This window comes from Lepidochelys kempii, chromosome 4 (assembly GCF_965140285.1).
Source record: "Lepidochelys kempii isolate rLepKem1 chromosome 4, rLepKem1.hap1, whole genome shotgun sequence".
Lineage (NCBI taxonomy): Eukaryota > Metazoa > Chordata > Testudines > Cheloniidae > Lepidochelys > Lepidochelys kempii.
In genome coordinates this window covers 79,612,891-79,634,636 of record NC_136383.1, presented here as the reverse complement: position 1 = coordinate 79,634,636, position 21,746 = coordinate 79,612,891, and the positions used below count along the sequence as shown (strand labels likewise).

The 21,746-nt window shown below is 40.6% G+C and overlaps 1 protein-coding gene across 1 annotated transcript in view; it reads left to right on the top strand.

The window, feature by feature from the left end:
• Positions 1-21,746, top strand: part of LOC140910980 (EF-hand calcium-binding domain-containing protein 6) — a 90,473-nt gene that overhangs the window by 66,295 nt on the left and 2,432 nt on the right. The window contains exons 13-17 of the mRNA XM_073343190.2: positions 13,565-13,706; positions 15,529-15,653; positions 16,125-16,368; positions 18,867-19,039; positions 21,558-21,726. Coding sequence (XP_073199291.2) covers positions 13,565-13,706; positions 15,529-15,653; positions 16,125-16,368; positions 18,867-19,039; positions 21,558-21,726 — 853 coding nt within the window. The remainder of the gene's footprint in view (positions 1-13,564; positions 13,707-15,528; positions 15,654-16,124; positions 16,369-18,866; positions 19,040-21,557; positions 21,727-21,746) is intronic.

The window sequence follows — 21,746 nt, the reverse complement described above, 5'->3', positions numbered from 1 at the left end:
AGGACGCTTTGCCGCTCCAACAGGAATAGTAAATACTGTTAATTGTAGAACATTCCTAATATTTTAACATTCCTTTTTGTTTTTGAAACGAGATTAGGATTTAGCATCCTTTTCGTTGTCACTGCTCCATTAATGAAGGGGTGTTATATAAATAACTGGAGAGGTTCCCACCTAAGAGAGGACCCATCAATCTCCATATTTAAGAGGTCAGGCTCTCAGTGGATGAAAATTCCATTAGGCATTGACTGTGTTGATAGAGCAAGTGCATATAAAATATTTCATGCTTCAACTCTGGCTGAGCTATCCTGGGATTCAGTCTTTGGAAATCTTCAGCATACAGTGTTTTCAGTGAATATAGATCAAGAGGCCCAGTAATATCCCTGAAGATTCTTTTGTGCACGACCGTCTCTATTTTGAGGTAAGCACAGCACACCAAAATAGGTTTACATTTTCATTCTTTCCTTCCTCCAGATTAAGCACCTGATTCTGAGAGGTGCTGATTATTATTAAATGTTTGTATTATGGTAGTACATTGTGCTAGGTACTGTACAAACTCATGGTAAAACACAGTCCCTGCCCCAGTGCGTATAATCCAATTTAAGATGATGTAACAAGTTTGTAACAATAGTAAAGAAAGGGGGATGGAGGACGAGGGCAACAGCAATAAGAATTTGTTGTTAGATAAGGTAGCTATGCATAAAACTTGATATTTCCAAAATCTCTCTGAATATATAGATGTGTCTCCCCTTACTCTGATGCCCCGTTTACAGCTATATTGTGAGTGTGTGTGTGCTTATCCAGCATATACAGTACACACACACACACTTTGTGCTGTATATACAATACAGCAGCAAAAGAGGCATCACAGCAAAGGGATTTGAAGTAGGACATGGGAGTCACTTTACAGATTAGTTCAGGAAAGCCATTCCTTGCATAAGGAGTGGAATGGAAGAAGGCAAAAGACAGACAAGTTAAATGAGAGCAGAGGCTCTCAGTAGGTGTTCAGGATTGGGCCCACAATGTGGAAGACTTAAAAATCACATACATCTTTGTCTTAGTCTGGCAAGTTTTTGTGATGAGTGACAGAATTAAACCTAGAGCTTTTTCTTTTTGGGTCAAATTCACTCCTGTGTGTAGGGTAACAGTAGGCCCACTACCTAAATCACATTAAAACTCTTTAAGTAGGACTTATGTGGGACTGAAGTAATACGTGGCCTTTTGCTGGGTTCTTTTTAAACAGGTGGAGCATTTATCCCTTTCTAAACAGCTGAGAATATAAAGGGGTGTGTTAACTTTGGACTTCACTTATCAAGAGGGTTTGGTCTGGGACAATTGGTTTGTGTACATGTGCAGTTTCTGCCAGAGAGGTTCTAGTACTTTGATGTTGTTAATAGATAAATAAGAAGATGAAACCCATAAATAAGGCCTGTTTTCCTGTACTGTGCATAATAAAATGGCCATTTCAGTCATCACCGCTCTGTTGTATTAGAGGGATTCTAAGTAAGCTTGCAGGCAGGGATTCCAACAGGTAAGAGTACTTTGATTTTAAGTAAATTTCACAGCCTTTTGGCTCTCAGGCCTTGCCAAAACTACATTGAACTAATAGCTTCCTTAACCATTTCAGTAACAACTGATGCTTTCAAAACTTCCTTTCCTGGCCTTGAAATAGGTCCAAAATAGAACTCCTAATTCTGTGGGATTGCTGGTGTTGACCCATTTAATTATTTTAGCATTGGAATGTGGTTCACCATTATTAAAATTTCACTGTCAAGCATTTACCAGCTTTGTTCCTATATTTACAGTACCTTTGACTGAGATGTCTAAGACTTTTAAACATATGCTTTAAACAGCAGACAGTCAGCTCTGACATTTCTTAGAAATCTTTTCAGAAGGCCATGTGGAATAGTTCTAATCTGGGAAGAGCCCCTGACTCACTGTGTGATCTGACAGAGTGACATATCACTTGACCTCAGTCACACCAGCTGTAAAACTAGGTAGAAAAGTAGGGCCTTACAGAAAACCAGATGATGCATTTGAGCAGAGATTTCTTGGGTAAATAAATTACAAATCCTACTCCTTGTCTCGTCTCTTTTCTCCCTCCCCCCCTCCCCCAAAATAAACCTGATAGTAAGTTTTAAGCAAGAATTTGAATTGCAATATTTCCATTTTATTTGTACTTTGCAATGAACTTCTTTTTGCAGAGTAAGGAAATGTTATGCAGTGACCCTGTAAAAGTTATTTAAGATGCAACAGAACACACAAGGAGCAGTTTTTTGCTGATGATCTGACCAAGTTACCAATCTCAGATTCCCTTATTTTTGCCTGAATGAAAGCAGAAGCAAAGGGAAGTATGCCTAGAGTTCTGTCTAGGCAAAAATATCACAATCTGTGAAATCAGATTCTGTTAGTTATTGCCCGAGAGGAAAAGAGGGATAGTTTTAATAGAAGAATCAATGATGATGAAGTTACAGTGTAGCTAGTTTGTAAATTTGAAGAAATATTGTGAAAGACTGAAGTTCTGGGCATTTGGCTGCAGGGGGCGTAATGTCTCCTCTACAGCCAGATGACTAAAACATTGTGGTTTGACTTGGCCTTTAGTAAATATTGTGGTTTGGCAAGGTAGAATCGGGTCTGTTATCTTAGTACTACATTTTTATAATTCATCTGTGAATCATCGACACTCTCAGGTGTAGAATAAACCCTGGCCAGAGTTATAAATGGATCCACACAGCTTTGGAGGCTGACGAGCATAAAGCTCTTTCAGACATGAATAACATACTTCCCCTGCAAAGTGGAAATGGATGTCACAACTTGGTAAGAATAGTTTTATTTAACTCTTTCGAAATTCTTCTCTTTTTTGAATTTAAACAGAAGCAGCACAGCTTTTCCAACCTGTTTCTTATCTGGGAGAAGAGTACCTGGAGAAGTACAATAGCATTGTAAGGACCTTTTCTGTGAGAGGGCCAATGGTCCTTCCAACAGTAAAAGAAATGATGTGCAGTTCAGCCAGATCTGTTTCTAAGTAAGGTGATCTATTAAAAGTACTGCAGTTGGAACAGCAGCCTTCTCTGCCAAATCTTTTGACATTGACATGACCAAGTGTTTAGATTCCAGCTATCACGTGTCTAAGGATAACTTTAAAGAAGAGTCCTTCTCACCAGCCTTCCAGGGCACTCAGCTGTTAACTTTTATTTTCCATCGTTTATTTAACTGAAAACTTATCTTAACTAAGACACAGACTTTACAAATAGTGGGCCAGATTTTGCAGTGCCGGGCAGCTGGATACTCTCTTGCACAGGAGATTTTTTGGGTGGAGTAAGCTGGCATCACTGGCTCTCTGCCGTCTATCCCTCCCCCAAACCTCTCTCCCCAGAGTAGGGAGACAACTGGGAGTTGAAGGGTTCATGGCCAGACGGAGCGGGGCTCCAGTGAGTCTGGGCTGGTGGAACCACCCTGTTTCAGCTGGTGAAAATCAGATCAGCCCTAAGCCTGCTATAATTTGTGCCAGAGGCTGGTTTTGGCAGTGGCTGCCCTGGGGATTGGAGGGAACAAATAGCAGCTCCTATCCCTTTTCCTCAGGTGTGTGTAGTGTGGCTCAGGCATACCTGAGAACCTGGTCCCATGTGCCTATTGCCATGTACTAAGGACTAATGTGAAAAACAAGTTAAAAATGAAGATAAGGACATAAAAACAGTGACATCCCACTTCCATCCTATAATAAAACTTATCTTACACAATAACCTCTCCTCGCACAGTCTGACACAAGTGTTCTGCTGTCCAAACTGCCCTGCACTGCTAGCTTTCTTGAGCCCTCGGGTGCTAGTGTCTGAGCACACTAGGAATGGTTGGTGAAATGTGTCAGGCAAGTCTGATATAGAAATAGAAACACAACAGAACCTCCTGTTCTGCAGTGTATCTTTCCCAAACACCTTTACTCTGCCCTTCTAGTACCTAAAACTAGAAATAAACCTGAGCCACTAAGTTCCAGACTGGAGCCAAACCACCCCAATGTTCTGAAATGTTCTGGCTTTAGTCCAGCCCATTATCAAGATTGGATTTGAGTTTACCCAAAGTTTTGGAGTGTTAATAATTTACCCGTGGTTCAGGTCTGGGCCTTTCTCTACTAATAATCCTACAAATCACAACCTACTTCGCTCATTCTCGGCTATCTCAACATAAGCCAACCCAACCAGAGGCTAAAGCAAGTATGGATAATCCAGATAAAGAAAAATTACCTCTCATGGTATAGAAATTTGCCTGGTCACTAACCCCTATCTAAGGGTATGGTGATCCTATCCACATCCACGGTATGCATCCGATGAAGTGAGCTGTAGCTCACGAAAGCTCATGCTCAAATAAATTGGTTAGTCTCTAAGGTGCCACAAGTACTCCTTTTCTTTTTGCGAATACAGACTAACATGGCTGTTACTCTGAAACCTATCCACATCCTGTTAACCAGTGTTGGCAAATAAAGTGTGCTTATGAATTAGAGCAAAAAATTAAAGGGCCATTGTCAACCTTATTGTGTTTTCTAGCTTTGCTTGAAGAAAACAAGTAAAAAGACAAGGATGGGACAGCAGGGAGGCTGCCTAGGAAGACAATGCCCCCCTCTAGCCTTCCTGTGCTTTAACTCCTTCAGCGCCATCAGGCCAGTGACTAACTCCCTTAGATGTTAATACATGACAAATATAAATATTATCAGCCAGAAACTGCTCTCAGTTACATGGAGACAACTCTCATCAAAGCCACTAACGGTGGTAACCTTGTAACTTGGAATAGGAGTTGTCCCTAGTTATTTCAGAATCAATTAATTAGCTCTGCACTGATAATGCTTAGATTATTATGACTGGACAGTTTTTTTTTAAATCAAATTTAATTTTCACCAGTGACACTGTTAATTTTTTTAATTCCACTCATCTTGGAACATTAAACTAATCACTTTCACTTTCTGGGTTCAACACGTCAAAGGATAATTTAGATCTTTTTAATAAATATGCTTTCATCTATTTATCTTCATTTCATACTGTTTTGCTAACTTGTTGTTGAATCACTAGCAAGGCTCTCGGTGTTTCATAGAGAAGAAAAGAACATTTTATGTCACTGGAATGCATGTGATATCTGATTTCTGCTATGTTGTTATCTCTCTATTTTTTTGAGAGTCTGAGAAGGTGGCTAAGATCCATCTGTGTGATCTCTAGCATCTTGTATTTTGTAACAATGACTTCCAGTGATCATAAAATCATAGACAATAGGGCTAGAAAGGGCCTCTTGGGTCATGTAGTGTGACTTTCTGAACTGTGCAGGACATTTAATTGCACATTCCCACTCTGTCTAATGTAATCTGGCTTGAGTACCTTCAGCAACAATATCTCAGTAGCCAGTGAAACAGTCAGCTATCTCCATTTACACAGTAGTCTATTCTAATGCATAGACTGTGAGAAGCAAATTTTCCTATTGAATAGCATGAACATTTTCATATTTTACTTTTAGCTTATTACTCTTTGTTAAATATCTGATGTGAATGAGACCCTTCCTTCCAAAAATTATTTCCTTGATGTGCCCTTTTAGATTGTTCTAGAGTATTCTTTAAACAAACAAACAGACAGACATTGACTTCAGGGATTAATAGATTCCTTGTAGAATAGTTTTTCTCCTGCAGACCTTTTCAGGTGTTTAGGTTCTGGTGTTGTCCAGCCAAATGGTTCCTGATTATAGAATTTCTTTTTCCTGTCTTTCCTTTAAAAAGGCTAGGAAGGTCTTTCAAAGGAAGCCTGTACTGTGCATGTGTCTTAGCTTTCTGATTCACTGCTTCTTTCCCTAAAACAAACCTAAAGAAAGCTGTGTTTCTGGATTGAAAGCAAAACATACAGTACATGGCTACTGACTAAGCTGTTATATTTCCTCTAAGGTATGTATTTTATCTTCCAAAGAGGCAGATCCTCAGGTGCAATTTGAGGAGTACTTGGCACAGCTGAAGGGTGATGGTGCAAAGGTGCCCCTTATGCTCCTCTGTGCTGAAGGTTGCCTTACAGTGCACAAACTGCCGAAATCCTCATTTCCCATCTACATCCTGTAACGGGGTCGCGACTCCGCCCCATCCTCTTTCTTCCCAGAACCTCCCAGACACCACCTGGTGTACCCTCAGTGAAAGTTTTTTAAAATTCCTTCCACCAATATCACCATAGTCCCCCAGGCACTCCCCTGTTTACAATATTTGCTGAGCTTTAAGCCATCTCAGAGGTTTCCGTACTCTGAGGCCTCTGTAAGACTAGCTTCGTATGACAAGGCTCAACTAGCCTCCTTATTAGTAGAGACAGAACCAGACCTGAACCCCAGGTAAGTAACCAAAACAACCCTCCTACATTTGGAGAATGTTCAGATTGCATAATTAGGCACACAAAGAGCCAAGTAGTGACAAAGTTCAGATTGCATCTATTTCCTTCCTTCCTTCCTGTGCCTCTTTTATCAGCCCTGGGCCAATGGGATTAATTGAGTTTTTACCCCACCCAGCCCACCAGCCTGATAAGATAATTACCCCCAATCAGCTTCTCCTGGGGCCCTAAACAGCATCAAAGTGATCAGAGTGCAGGCTCACCGATTCACACCCGGCACTCTATCACACACCCCTATCCCAGCAGTTGGGAGGGGGTGGGGTGGGTTCAGCGCCACTTTCTACTGGCAGAGTGGCACAAAGCATCAAAGTCTGGCCCAAAATATCAACGTCAAAGAAGATATATTGGACCATTCTGACCATGAAAATGTTAAATATATCAACCCTCCTGCCCTGTGTCTGAGGGTGTATGATACTGTAATGTTTGAAAACTCATATGAGGTCATGAGATGCTATGTTCTTATATTTGCACCAGAAGACATTCTATCAAGATGACAGTTACTGCTAGTTGAGACCGCTGTATCCTTTTTGATCACTTTTATGGAATATCCGTATTCCACTGAGTAATACCTATGTAGCTAAGGTTGTAGAAAAATTTATAATATATTATTTAAAAAATTTAATTTATTAAATTAAAGACTATAACAAAGGTATGAGTTAGTTTTGTACATACAATCTGAACTTTGTCACTACTTGGCTCTTTGAATGCCTAATCATGCAATCTGAACATTCTCCAAATGTAGGAGGGTCGTGTTTGGTTATTTATTAATTGGTATATGGAATAACTATTTAGTTTTGTGAGGTATTCTCCCATCATCTCTTTGGTAACCACCCCGTGTTCTGGAGCCTCACCCCCGGTCCTTTGCATTATGTCTCCTTTACCTTTAGCCTTTTTGTTGAAAACTGAGTAACAGTAGTTAGTATCTATACTATTTTAGTGATTTTTATTTTTTGTTCTTCTTTCTTACTAAATAGCATTCCTGATTCTTCCCTTACTTATCTTTTTCTCTGGATTTATTTGTAGGAACCTTATTTCATTTTAACTCCTTTAAGATAACGTAATTGCCGAGGCATGTTTGTCTCGGTTACTTTATCACTTGTATGCTATGATTTATTTACTTTCAACATCACCTTTTTTCATTTCCATTATAATTCTGTTTTCCGTTTCAGTTCCTTGCTAACTTTTGTTACCCATATTTTTCCTTGGGAGCTCATTATGCTTTGGGCTCTTAGTATTGTGTCCTTTTGAAATGCCTGTCAGTCTTCTTGCAGCTAGTACTTTTTCCCATTTACCCTCCTTTTATTTTCCTTATGTTAATGTTTGCCTTACAAAATGGTAGTGTCTTAGTATGACAATCCACTACTTAACCTTTCTCCCTATCCTAAATTCAGTTAACTTAAACTGTATAAGCAAACTGGAGTCTTCTCTGACCTAGCAGGATGCAGTTGGATGAGTTCCAAAGAAATTCCAATCCCATCAGAACTCAGAAGCAGGATATTTGTAACCTAGTTATTACAGACTTCTAGTTTCTACAGATTAAGGCCCCTATACTGCAGACGCTTAAGCCTGTGCTTTAACTTTACATATGTGCATAGTACCATTTAAGTCAATGTGATATTCACGTGCACAGTTAAGCACGTATGTAAGTGTTTTTGCAGCACTCGGCCTAACTCTTGCAGTTTTCACATACATCACAAGGAACAAGTGGCCACACATTAAGGTGTACACTTTATTAATTCACCAGCTAATGATTAATTAATTTTACTTCAAGTACAACATTCCCAAATATCCCATGACTTCTAGTTCCACTTCCTTGTCAGTTAATGTCAAATCCAGGCTCAGATCACCTCTGATACTGTTTTTTGCCTTTCATGTTATAGAAAAGTACAATGTTGTTAAATTTTGATGGCCTGGGCTGTGGAGTTCTGGCTGGTTACAAGCACTGTGAGGCCAGAATTTAAACCAATCACTATATTTCTAAATGTTGTTCCTATAGAAAATTTAAAATGATAATTATAAATAAATAATACTTAGCTCGTAGGTAGCATTTATCATCAATAGATCTCAAATTGCTTTACAAAGGAGGTAAATATCATTATCAATGTGAAAGCTGAAGCAGAGAAAAGTTTTGTGATTTGCTCAAGGTCACCCAGAAGGCTAGTGGCTCAGGTCCAGGTCTCCTGAATCGAAGTCCAGTGTCCTATCCACTGGGCAACACTGCTTGCCCTAGAAACAGATCATTAAGAATTGAAACAAAAAATTAAGTTCTAGGATATTCTGAGTTTAATAGTAACGAACCATACAGGGCACCTATTTTGAGCCCAATCTTAGGGCTTCTCTTCACTACTGGGGGGATTGACGCTGCTACAATCGATGCAGCGGGTGTCAATTTAGTGGGTCTAGTGAAGACCCACTAAATCGACAGCAGAGTTCTCTCCAGTTGACCCCCATACTCCAGCTCCCCGAAGAGTAAGGGAAATTGACCGGAGAGCGTCCCCCGTCAACGCAGTGCAATGAAGACACTGGGGTAAGTCAACCTAAGTTACGCTACTCCAGCTGTGTGAATAACATAGCTGAAGTCGATGTAGCTTAGGTTGTCTTTCCACAGTGTCTTACTATGCTGCGTTGATGGGATACGCTCTCTGGTTTACTTCCCTTACTCATTTCGGGGAGCTGGAGTACTGGGGTCAACTGGAGAGCACTCTGACATTGATTTAGCTGGTCTTCACTAGACCCTCTAAATCAACACCCACTGTATCGAGACCCAGCCACACATGCATTAGAATGTCACCAGCAAAACACATTGAGACTAGTTTCAGAGTAACAGCCGTGTTAGTCTGTATTCACAAAAAGAAAAGGAGTATTGTATTGTATTCCTATTGTATTACTATTGTACTCCTTTACGTTGAGACTAGTGGGTTGTGTGGGTGAAATCCTAAAGCTTGTATTGGGCAGATGTTAGCCTCCGGAGTGTGTGTGAATAGGTGCTGGTGTTTACACCTGCCAAGAGTAGCTAAAGGTGGGGGGACTTTGGTAAATTTACACCCCAGAATTTCTAACCTCATTGACATCAGCATGTTTGTGGAACATGAGCACTATTTTACAAAATCTCTTTATGACTGGGTCTTTGATATCTGCAATTGCTGGAAAAGCATCTATTGAACTGTTTAGTCCAAACTGTTTGCTAGTGTAAATGGGCAAAACTCCACCGAAGTCTGGGGACTCCTTTGTTCCATACTGCGCCAGGGGCTGACTCCAATATTGGGGAGCTGCAAAGATGGCATAAATCTGCCTTTGAACCCCATCTCCTTCTTGTCCTGTGTTGAGCCCAGCTCAGAGAATTCAAGCCTATAATTTCATTGCATCACCCGTTAGCCAAAACATACTAATGATGTTGGCAGAGTTAACGTCACCATGTGTTCATATTTGCTACTGGTGGATAAATGACATGTAGAAGCAGGAAATGAGATTAGATTTCAAAATTGACTTTTGCTAGATAAGGCTTCTGTGCTGTAGGAATCTGATTTTGTTTCTGTGATTAATCCAATTTTATGCAGAGCTTTAGGGTATGTCTAAACTGCAGATGTGCTCTTAACATGGGTTAGCTACCTGTATTAGCTGACTTTGGTTAAAATAGCAGTTAAGACTCAGCAACTTGGTGTTTAACTTGCTAGCAGTTTGAGTTAAAAGCTATCGGGCAGCTTGGGGTCAAACTTGAGAATCCTTTCTGTATAATAGACCCTTCTAAATAAATGTATGGCAGGGGTTGTTTACCTTTGAAAAGTGTCTACTGTGTAGGTATTATAGCTCCTTTTCATATTGCTGGTTAATAAACTTTACCTGTTATTAGTGACTTGTCGTAATTATTACAACTCTTGTGGAGGCCAAAGTTATGGCCATAAGCACTCACGCGCATCTGTGGCTCATGCAGCAGGCATTTTCCATGCAGAAATGTGAAGTTTTGCACATGTAGTAGGTGTAGCACTTTTTTTGGAGGGGCAACACAGGCACCGATGTTTGAAAAGTTGGCCCATAAAGCCCCATTGATTTCAGTAGGATTTTGTTTTGTAACATCAAGACAGTTTCCTAGGATGCAATGCAGAGTGTTGTTAATGTTCATTAATGACTAAATCCTGTAGTCTGTATGTTGAATGTGTGGAAGATTCAGTAACAAAAGACTATTAAATAAGGGCTAGGATTTGGCTCTAACAGAATACATTTTGATGGATGAGAAGCAGTTATCCTGCTATACACACTATCACAGCAAAGCACATTACACAAAATCTGGCTCAAGCTCCAACAGGTTCTGCAGGTTCATTTAGTGCTGCACAGTTCTCTGGCAGCGTATATAATATTGTAACATCTCAGAAGGCTGTCTTACAGGTTTCAAGGTTTCAGAAGACAAATAGCAATAGGACTATTGGCATTTTTACTGATTTAATTCAATCCCTCAAATAAAATGTTGAGTTAATATTTTAGTGATAAGCAGGGCTGTTGGGTGCCCAAGGTTTTCAGGTGAGTCCTGGAAATTTTGGCCATGAGCCTTAAATTTAATATTTAATAGTATGGGAAAATATCACACTGTTCAGTGGCCTAATTACCATCCATTCCTCTTAGTTGACATAAAGACATTTATTTTGGGATGAAGGTGAAAGCTCTGAGAATGACCAAAACATGAGGAATATTTTGAGAGAAGCGGGCAAATGTGTTGTATGCCTTGGCGCTCTTTATAAGCCTGCATCTCTGCTTAAACTCAGGTGAGATTTCAGTTCTCATGGAGCAGTGCAGTTTTACAAACTCTGACACCAGCTGTTGACATTTGCTGTGATGAACCATCTCTTATTAGTACCTTCAACCCTTGGGGGATTTAATCAAGAGATTTACTTACCAGATACAGTCAAACTCCAAATATTTCTCTATAGGACACAAAACCAGCAGGACTTCCCATCACAGGGCATTAACTGATGTGATGCTATCGTTTTCAATATGTATAACTTCTTGCCTTCAACCCCCATGCTGAGTTCTTGTGTTCCTTTTTTCCCCAAGGTCATGTCCTACACAGAATCCCCACTGTGACTTTGCTCTTCTGGGTCAACAGCAACATGAGATGACAATTTTCACCCTTTATTATTACTAGTCTAAACTTGGGAGAAAATAAGATTCCTATCTATTACATCTTCAGGTCTCATCTTACAGGAGACAGGGTGGAATATAAAGACTGACCTACTGCAAGACTTTAGACGTCCTGTGCCTTTAAGAGAGGGGTAGCAAGGATGGCATCTGAGCTGTCTCTGTAACTTTCACAGATCGTAGCTGTTTTCTTCCAAATAGTAAACGTGATATGAAGAGCAGCTGGCAAAGGCTTCTTATATTTCTTCTAATGGCAGCACTGGAAATATTTCATGTGTATATAAAAGCATCCATGTAAACAACTGTTGTTTTCTGCAACTATTGTAAGTTTCAGTAAAACTTATTAAGTACTGTTTCTCTTTCTTTTTTTGAGAAAAGAAAAATCCTGCATTTTCTGCTATTTCCCAAGAGGCTTTTTATCTGTTTAAATCAACTAGGGATTTTTCACATATTGACATAAGCATTCATTTGCTAATTTGCCGGACATTAAACTGCATGGCGCCTCCCCGGTGTTCTTGAATGAGACTGAAATACTTGGGTGCTTAGTGCTGCTCAGACGCCTCATCGTTCCAAGTACACATATGGTTTTTCCTCCTCTATCTCCTAGATAAAAGTCACTGTTTGATCGCCTTAAGGAAAAGAATGAGTTAAATGGACCAATATTCTAGCCTTGGCTCTAAAACTGGGCCTTTTCAGAAACTCCTCAGCACCTGCAGCAGCTAAGTCATTTGCACACACATAAATAAATAAATTAACAATGAATAAATAATTTAATCCCAGCACACAATGCCACCTTGCAGATTTGATCCTTTGCTCCCAGTGAATTTGTCCATTCCTAATTCTTTTTGATAAAGTCCTCAGATACTTGCTGACTGTCAGGCTAATTTTCTTATTGTTTTCGCTTGATTAGTTCTGTATGACCTAAGGTCGCCCCTAAAATCCACATCTCTCGTGAAGACTCCGAAAGGCCTTCTTTTTTTCAAAAGGATGGAAAGTGCCTGCCATTTCTCCGGACAAAAGCCTGGAAGGTTTTCAGTTATCAGCCTCCTGAAGCAGCCCTTTCGCTCACCCAAGCGCAAAAAAAACTCATTAGGGAGCACCTTTCTTTCTGGCCTCTTTATCTAATGCATGTAGGGTTTACGTATGTCAAGATTTTTAGGTTTTGGATGAATTTGGACTGTCTCCCCTTTAACCCTGCTGGTGTAGCTGTGCCCACCATGTAGGTTGCCTATATCTCTGTGTTCTAAACTGTCTTGAGAATCTTGATGTTTTTAAAATCTATTTTACAGCCTGCTATGTGGTAAATGACACACATTTCGAGAAACGCACTCTGTGAAGGTGACATTGCACAGTTAGAAAGTCAGGACGGGTTGCCAGTCACTGGTGGAGGTTCTGTCTCGACTCTCAGCATTTTTCACTTTGGGATTTATTTTTCTGAAAGCTTTTTTTATCTGAGTTTTAGTCACACAACTCCTGTTAAAGCCAAAGGGATTTGCATGACTAAAACCCTGCACCTCACTTTGAAAATGCACCTAGTCTTGGTTAGATTGTACCCTGCCCCATTGATCCCAGTACAGGAGCTAAGCCCACATACAGTCCTTACGCTTGGCGAAGAGCAGTGGCTGTGTGAGGCTAAATGCACAACACCTCCTGGAGCTCCCACTGGGGAGAGTATAATGCACAAGCCACCCCTTCCAAGTACACTGCGTGTGTGCCCTGCAGGGGTAGGAGGCACTCTCCCAGGCTTATGCATGGGGTAAATCAGAGTGGCATTTGGCCACCTGTATTATCCATGAAAACCATACAATCAAATATACAGCAATATAATGCTTATATTTACCCCTTTAAGAACATCATAGCATGAAGCCATATAGGCAGGTAGTATTGTGAAATAGTTGTGTTGGCTACCCCGCGTTGGACATTTTCCTGGATTTTGACACATTGACAAGGGGACAGGCAGGGCACTAGGGTTAACTATTCTTGTAAGACACCAGTGGGTGATAGGGCAAGAGGCAGGCTAAATTAACAGTCTTCTCTTTCAGCAGAGGGTTGCCTAGTCTCTTTGATGAAAAATCTGTAACAAATTCTGCGTGTGAGCCTAACAAAGACAAAGATGGGCAGAAACGGAAACAAAATATCCCTAACCAGAAAGTGAAATACACCTGTGGAAGAACTCCAATGCAGGTACAGGCAACACACACACAACCTGTTATTGTAACCCTACCGTTTTTGCGTTTTTTTCCAGAGAGAGCACCTTATAGAATCATAGAAACATAGGGCTGGAAAGGCCCTCGAGAAGTCAGTAATTAACTGATGCTTATCCTGATCTGACCCCTTCTTGATCAAAATTCTGCAAGAAAGCTAAGAACTGTATTCTGGATGGCAGCCAAGGACCACCTGTCCTAGTTGTCCTAACTTCAGAGGCATATTCTAGTCTCCTCACTTGGTTTGTGAAACCCAGTCAGGGCTGGCCTTACCATGAGGCGAACTGAGGTGGGCACCTCAGGTGCCAGACTGTGGGGGGGAGCCACAGAGTTTCAGCCCAAGCAAGGGGTCATGGGGCGTCATTTGAGCTCCCCGCCTCAGGTACCAAAATGTTATGGGCCGGCCCTGAACCCAGTGTTTTGTCCTTAGGTCCTCCCTGGTTTCACTGCAGACTGGGCCGTGTGGGAGGGTTTCTTCCATTCTGTCTTTATGGTGGTGACAATAGATTCAGTTACTCACACAGGAATGCACGTGTCCCTACACAGAGCTGCCATTTCTAATGGAACAAAATGTGCTCAAGAGGCAGAGACATAAATCCTGGAGTAATTTCACTGGAATCAGTGGTGTTACACCTGGATTTATAGCCATGCAAATGAGAGCAAAATGTAGGCCCCATCTTATTTGCCTGTAAAATGCCATACACATCTATGGTACTATATAAATAATAATAAGAGCAGACATTCTATAGAACCTCCTCTGCACATTGAAATGGTGTTGTCAGGTAGGGGGAAATGTCAGAGGTTGTGGTCCAGATACAGCTACTGTGCACCCTGCTAACTCCTGATCTTATAAACACTTTTGAATATTCTCATGAATAAAATCAAGCAACTCGTATGCATAAAGTTAAGTGTGTGGGTAAGTTAGTAGTTTTCAACTTGTGGTCCATGAACCTCTGCGCATCTGCAGACTGTGTATAAGATTTCCAAAGGGGACTGTACCTCCATTTGAAAATTTTTAATGGTCTGCAAATGCAAAAAGGTTGAAAACCACTGGGGTAAGTGTTTGCAGGATCAGGCCATAGGTTGTAATACTGTTGCTCCTGGCACAAGTCATCTGTATGGGAACTCATGGCCAGCCAGCATACAGAGAAAAATAATACTAATACTGAAATTGAGGGGACTAGTCCGTAAATAAAATGAAGGAAATAAATTCTCATGTAAATGTTTGCTGGACTGAGCCCTGTGGCATTTTAATTTGATAGAATGAATGAGGGAGTGAGAGAGAAAAAAATTAGTGCTGGAAAGCTGTAGATATAATTTACCTAGAGGTCTCCAAGGGATATCAAAATGTTATTACACATGAAAATTAGAAACAAAACTGGAGATATGGGGCAGTTACTAAAGTAACAAGTGTATAGGAGCACAGAATGCACAGTCCAACTTAAACCAAGGTTTCCCATTCAATAGCAGCCTTCTCTAGCTGCTAAGCAGTTGGAGTGGGAATTTGTGTAGATGTTTAGATATTTGCCAGCTGAATAGCTGTAAAATTCATGTAACTCTTAATTGTACTTGGGTTTCCATGCTCAGTGGAAAAGTCCTGAGGCTGCATCCTGCCCAATAACATAATTCCTATGAACTCTGGAGGGAGTAGTGAAATCATGCTGTTGTGAGACCATAGTCACCAATTACTAGAGAGCGCCTTGTTTGAAAGAAAAACTCCAGGAGCCGTTTGTGTTAGGATAATTACAGATAAAGTCTCACTGTTTATAAACCTTCACATCTTTCTCCTTTTTCCCCCCAAGCTGTTCAAGATTATTAAAAGCTTGCTAAATAAACACTACCAAGCAATAGAGAAAGAGTTTGAAGATTTAGATGAAATGAACTCCCGGCGCCTCACTCAGGAGACTATGTACCTTCTCTTGAAGAGGTAAGAAGACTGGCTTCTGAGGCTTCTGGGAAGACTTGGGGCTAGATCCTTGGCTGATGGTGACTTCCATGGAGTTACACTCATTTCCACCAGCTGAAGACCTGACCCGGAGGCAGGGACGCTGGAACAATGTGTATAGTGGGGGTGCTGAGAGCCACTGAACCAAACTGTAAACCCTTTATATAATAGAAACCACTTCAAACCAGCACCCCTAGTACCAGCACCTATGCCCAGAGGGCTTTTTCCAGCAAGCAATAACAATCTTTCATCATTTTACCATTCTGCTATCTCTTGTGTATAGCTAAAGTCCTTACTCAGCAAAACTCCCAATGGCGCACTGGAAGTTTGCTGAGTAAGCACTTTGAGATTTGACCAGTACACAGAATAACTTTCTGCTTTTCCTCTTACTAGTTGTTGTTACTATTGTTGCTACTGTCATTACATTTGTCTCTTTCAATGTTTTGATGCAAGGTTTGACATCCGACCTGAAATAACTCGAGGTGAAATCCACAGGCTGTGGGACACTTTAATTACAAATCAGGACAATACCCTTGACTTCATGGAGTTCGTGAGACATTTTGGATACTCCCCCAGCTCTTCATGTTTCCCCAATGCCAAGATTAGTCCACCCAGAAAAGGGGACAATAATTTCAGGCTGTGTTCTAAAAAGCTCAGCTGTGATTCTGATATACTGGTGGACAGGGTGCGAGCAAAAGTAAGCTATTCCAGTTAAAAGAAGTAATACCAGTTGTGATTAAATTCCAGAAGTGTGTGTAGTTACATTATTCCTAAAATATAAATAAAATTGGTAAGTTGTTACTTAAATTCCAAAGTAGGCATCTAGTGCATGATCAGAAATCTGCAAACTTTTTTCTTTGAAATGCATGATGTTGAGTTTTGTTATGTGTACGGAGAAAAATGTATAAAATTAACACTACCCAACAACCAAACAAAATGATGGTGTGTTTAAAAGAAAGCACAGCCCAGAAATTTTTTTTCTAATAAAAGGAAACAAGATATTTGTGTGGGACAGGTTGCAAATGGATTGTGTCTGTGTGCACAGTATCTATTTGTGATGGGAAGTCAGGTTTCAGGTCCCTGCATGGAAATGAAGAGCTGCTGTGCTGGCTCATGCTGGCAGCCAGACCAGATAGGTTTCATTACCTTTAATTTAGGAAAACACAAGGTGGACAGTCTCCAAGGCAAGAGGGGAGCTGAGTTGTGGGACAAGAGGCCTTGCCAGGTCAAACCCTAGAAACAGCCAACTCAGGAGGAAGCTCGGGCTATAGTTTGTGTGTATTTAAGTTAAGAATAAAGAAAATCCAGGAATGGAGGGGTAAAACTGGGATTGAGTGTTGGATACTACTCTAGGGTGTATGTGTTGGGACTGGGGTGAAGACTGCCCATTCACACTATCTCTTAGTGCCATAGTACTGTGGGACCAAAGACCCAAGTTACCTGGTCTTTCTTGCTATGGAGGAGGGCTGGAAATCATACAAGTACCATCCAGAGTAAATCAGCAATATGAATGGGATGGTTGAGGCCACAAAGATTCCATATCATTTCGTCCACACACTGAAATGTGGAATTTGCATTCACATGTATTTTTTTAACTTTGCACTCATGGTGGGTGTGGTAAATGCCAGACGAGCAAGATGGCCATACTCTGCATCGTCTTTCATAAACCGCAGACAGGGTGTTGATGGCCCTGTTACCACTGCCTTCCTTGAATACCCCCTCCATGTTGTGAAACAAATGTATACGCTTAAAAGGGGGTTGGAGCTGACTGGGATCATGTTACAGCCTGGCACCTGTAGGCACTGAGCTGTCATATAGGTGAGGCTGGAGGAGTACCCTCCCTTTTTTGCCTTTCACCTTTCCCCTGCAGATCCAGGGGTTTGCCCTGGCCCTCCACACTGAATTTAAAAAGAAAGTGTTGTCCTGATAATTGTTATCATGTCTCTCCAGCCAGAGGGCATATCAGTTGGAAACTCTGTTGTGTTGAAGCTCAGTTTTCAGAACTCCCTGCTTTTTCATTCCCACTGAAAGGATGATTTGGTTAAGAAATTGACCATGAGCACTTCATGCCTGGAATGGCTGGATGACAGCTCTGTCGTTTTTGTCCTCTTGCTATATATATCTCTCAAATTAAATTTAACTTTACAACACTTTACAGTCATGTTTTTTTCCCAAGGAGAGAACAAAAACACAGGTGTAACTAAGAGCAGAATTTGGCCTTCACCCATCAAGTTCAGATGAAGATCTCACTTTTAAGTATTAGATTTGTAGGTTTGCTAACCATAGAAATGTCACGGGAACAAATCTTTTTCTCATGCATGCCACTGACAGAGATTGTGGATGTCTCGTTGGCGGGTGATAACATCGTCAATCAGGTGCAATTGTTTGGACCCTGGGTGCATCCATGTCATTTTATATTTATCATTTTACCTAAAGATGGTGTTAGTGATGAGCAGACTGTGTTCTGCACATTTACACAAGAAGAGGAGTCCATTGATATTCATCTTTCCCACTCCATATCGTCCTATCACACCTCTCCAGTCACTAATGATGATGATGAGATTTGATAAGATGTTAATGGGATGAGAGTTGTGAAGAAAACCTGTGCAGGAAATTTTTAAGTGAGACAGCCGTTGCACAGGGGCAGTCCCACTCTCTCGGCTGTGGAAACCAGATTCCAACAGCATGAAGAATCGTGACGGCTGGGGACTTCCTTAACTGCAGTGGGTGACCGGGACACCTTCCGTGCCTTGTCATGCTCTCTGTGCCCCACAGCACATTGCTGAACCACCTTCTTGGCCTGTGAATCACAAATTGATTTCCTCCACTCAGTCCACTGGAACAATCTTCGCATGCTAGAGAAAGGCAGTTTCCCCTCTCTCTCCGAGGACAAAAGACCTATCGACTACCCTCACTGGTAAATCTAAAGTAACCCTACAGAGGTTAATGCAGTTTTCTGGATGTGCTAAACTAAAAGTTGTCACTAAAAGCAGAAAATCTGTCCTATTGACTCTATAACTCCAGAATTTGTCCCACCCATTTCTTTAGAAAAAAATAAACCTCTAGATGCAGGAGGATTAGAGCAGGAATGCTGCATTCTGGTTACTGCATGAGGAGTATACACTGCAGTGTTAGTCAGAGCATTGGGTGTAGATCCTAAACGCTACAGGATTTTATGTGGTTTGTTTTTTGTAGGTGGAGTATTTGTGGGATGATCTAAAGAAAGAGTTTGAAGACCTAGACCCCTACCATACAGGCTTTGTAAGCAAGGAGGAATTTAAAGATATTTTGACTGAGCTCTGTGTGCATCTTAATGAGTATGAATGTGAAATGCTGGGACAGAAATTTGAAAGCAATGGAGATGGATGGTAAGTTAAACTTGGAAAAAGAGTTAAAGTAAGTTGGTCTATAAACGTTTATATGGTATCTAAATGGAAGTCTATAACACTGAACAAACAATAGTGAGTGTTAGATACTGTAAGTGGCACAATAGGTTAATGCATGTTTTTTCAAATTCTTGCTTAGTTCATTTGATTTTCCTGTTCTAGCCTTTGTTCAGCTGGACATTTTGTCCAAATCACAAAAATTAAGACTCAGTGTCACTGAATTTGCAAGTCTCTGCTCAAAAGAAAATCAGGTCTGGAATAGAATGGGTTTAGCAAGTCACTGGAAGAGTTGTGTTAGTGCAGGTGATGTGAAAATTTACTATCTGTGTAGTGGCTGAGCTCTTGACAAAGCTATTAGTGCGGTGTGTTTGTGAGCAGCAAAATGCATCCAAACCATTCACAATGACCTTTTTAAAACTAACAAATAATTATTTTCCGAAGTAAAGTTTTTGCGACCCACCTGTCACATGGCAGCCTTACCTTTCAAATGCATCCCTCTGAATGAGAAAGATAATGAACCTCCAAACCAAGGCCTACTGTAGTCTTAAAATTAGAGCTAATATGAGCTTTGACTTTAATAAAATAAGCCTGATAATCTGAATTTCTAACCCATATTTCCCCTCCTCCAGGTACAAAATAAAATTCTGCCTTTGTATTAGCACAAAAATTCAAATTCCCTGTGTGCAAAGAATCACTGTTCCTCTCAGTGATGTTTCAGGGTCAACATTCCGTAACAGTGATGTGGGAAGTTCATATTTTTTTAAAACCTAGATTACACTAGAAAAGGTTTCCTGGTCTAGCCCTTCGGGTATAACTATACTGGCAAACCCACCTATTGCAGATGAAGCTTATGCTGGCAAAAAAAGTGCTTTTGCTGGTATAATTTATACCAGCTCCCTGAGGAAAGTGAGCTGTACCTGCAAAAGCACTTTTATGCTGGTATAAGCACATCTACGGTAGGGCTTTTGCCAGCATAGTAATGCTGTAAAAAATTAACACATTGCTATACTGGCAAAAGATTTTAATGTAGACTTGGCCTAGTATTATTTCAAACTCTGACAGCAGACTCAGCAACACACATTGGTTTACATTCTCCTTGTTCTTCTGGCTGTGACCATAACTAGTAACTTAATTTTCTATATATAACCATAAGCTTAGGGAAAAAAAAGCTGAAAAAAACCAACAGTAAAATCTGCAAGATGACCTGATTTCCAGGGAATTCACATCAAATAATATGTGTTATAATAATAATAATATAATATAATGTGTTTCATTACTTAATCACATAACATTGAGAAGTCTAACATAAATGCAATTTCATGCCTGACTTCTGGGGATTCCGTGTGTTTAAAATCAGAACCTCAAGTTTCATTGTTTTTGGGTTTTGCACTGAATATAAACAATGACATAATATAAGGTCATAAGCGAGTAAATAAATGATATTAGCTGTGGGCTAGACAGTGACAGGCTGTATGCTTTTTTAAAAGTTAGGGGTAAAATCCTTGCTCCATTGAAGTTAATGGCAAAACTCCCACAGACTTCAGTGGAGCTAGGATTTCACTCTAGGGTTTTTTCTAAACCATTTCCTTCTGTCTTTACCTCACACTCTCCTTTATTTCCTTCCCTGCACAGGACAAGAATGTCCTGGTTTCTCCATCCTCAAGGAGCAACTCTTTACTCGACATGCTTCTACCCCTCACTGTATATCTGACCTCGTCTTTGTGTGTGTTGCGCTCCCCCTCATCTAAGCTTCACTTCGCCAATATTGCCAACCTTACCACCCTTTTTGTCTGCTTCTCCCAGAACTGTCTCCAGGCTTTCTTTCACTTATGGAACGCCCTTCTGGATCTGGTCTGCACAGCCACTGCCCTCTCCTTTTTTACATCCTTCTTGAAAACCCACTTCTTTCATGATGCTTGCAAGAAATTTGCCAGGTAGTTAGCCTACTCCTTAATTCTCTCCACGTGTCCCACTTTAAAGTATTACTTGCTTCACCATGTTGTGCACTAACTTTTGCAGAATAACTGCTTCATCTTAATAACGTTGCCCCTGACTTTCCTCTCCTTTCCTTCCTTATTCTCTTCTTACCCTTCATTGAATCTTGTCTGAAATGAATTTGTAAGTTCTGCGGGGTAGAGATGTCCTTTTTCTGTATTGGATGGAGCCTCTTCACATTTTGGGTCCTGTTAAAATAAAATATAATAATAATATAAGCAGATGTAACATTGGACTGTAAGGAACACATTTACAAGATGGACTTTATATCTGCAGCCACAGAATTGCATGCTTAGTTATGCAGAATAGGTGGCTAGATGTCCAACTACTTGATTTGCATGGGCACATATGGAGATTATGCATGGAAGTGGTCACATACACAAGATTTAAGTACACAGATTTTGAGGATGATAGAAAATTTGGAACACTATTCAAATGGAGAAGATGAATTAAGATACCATGCAGGTAGTTTTGTAGAAACTTATGAACATATTTTTTCTTTAAGTGTTTCATACCTGGAGTTTCTGAAGCCCTTTGCTTTAAGTAGACAAAGATGGAAGAATGGGAATAACATGGCTGCTGTTATGCAGGCATCTCAGGGTGAGATAGATCAATCCCACACGGGAACGCAGACTGCAGAGCTGGGTGGTCTGACAACCAGACTACAAAAAAAGGTATGATGGCTGTCATGGCT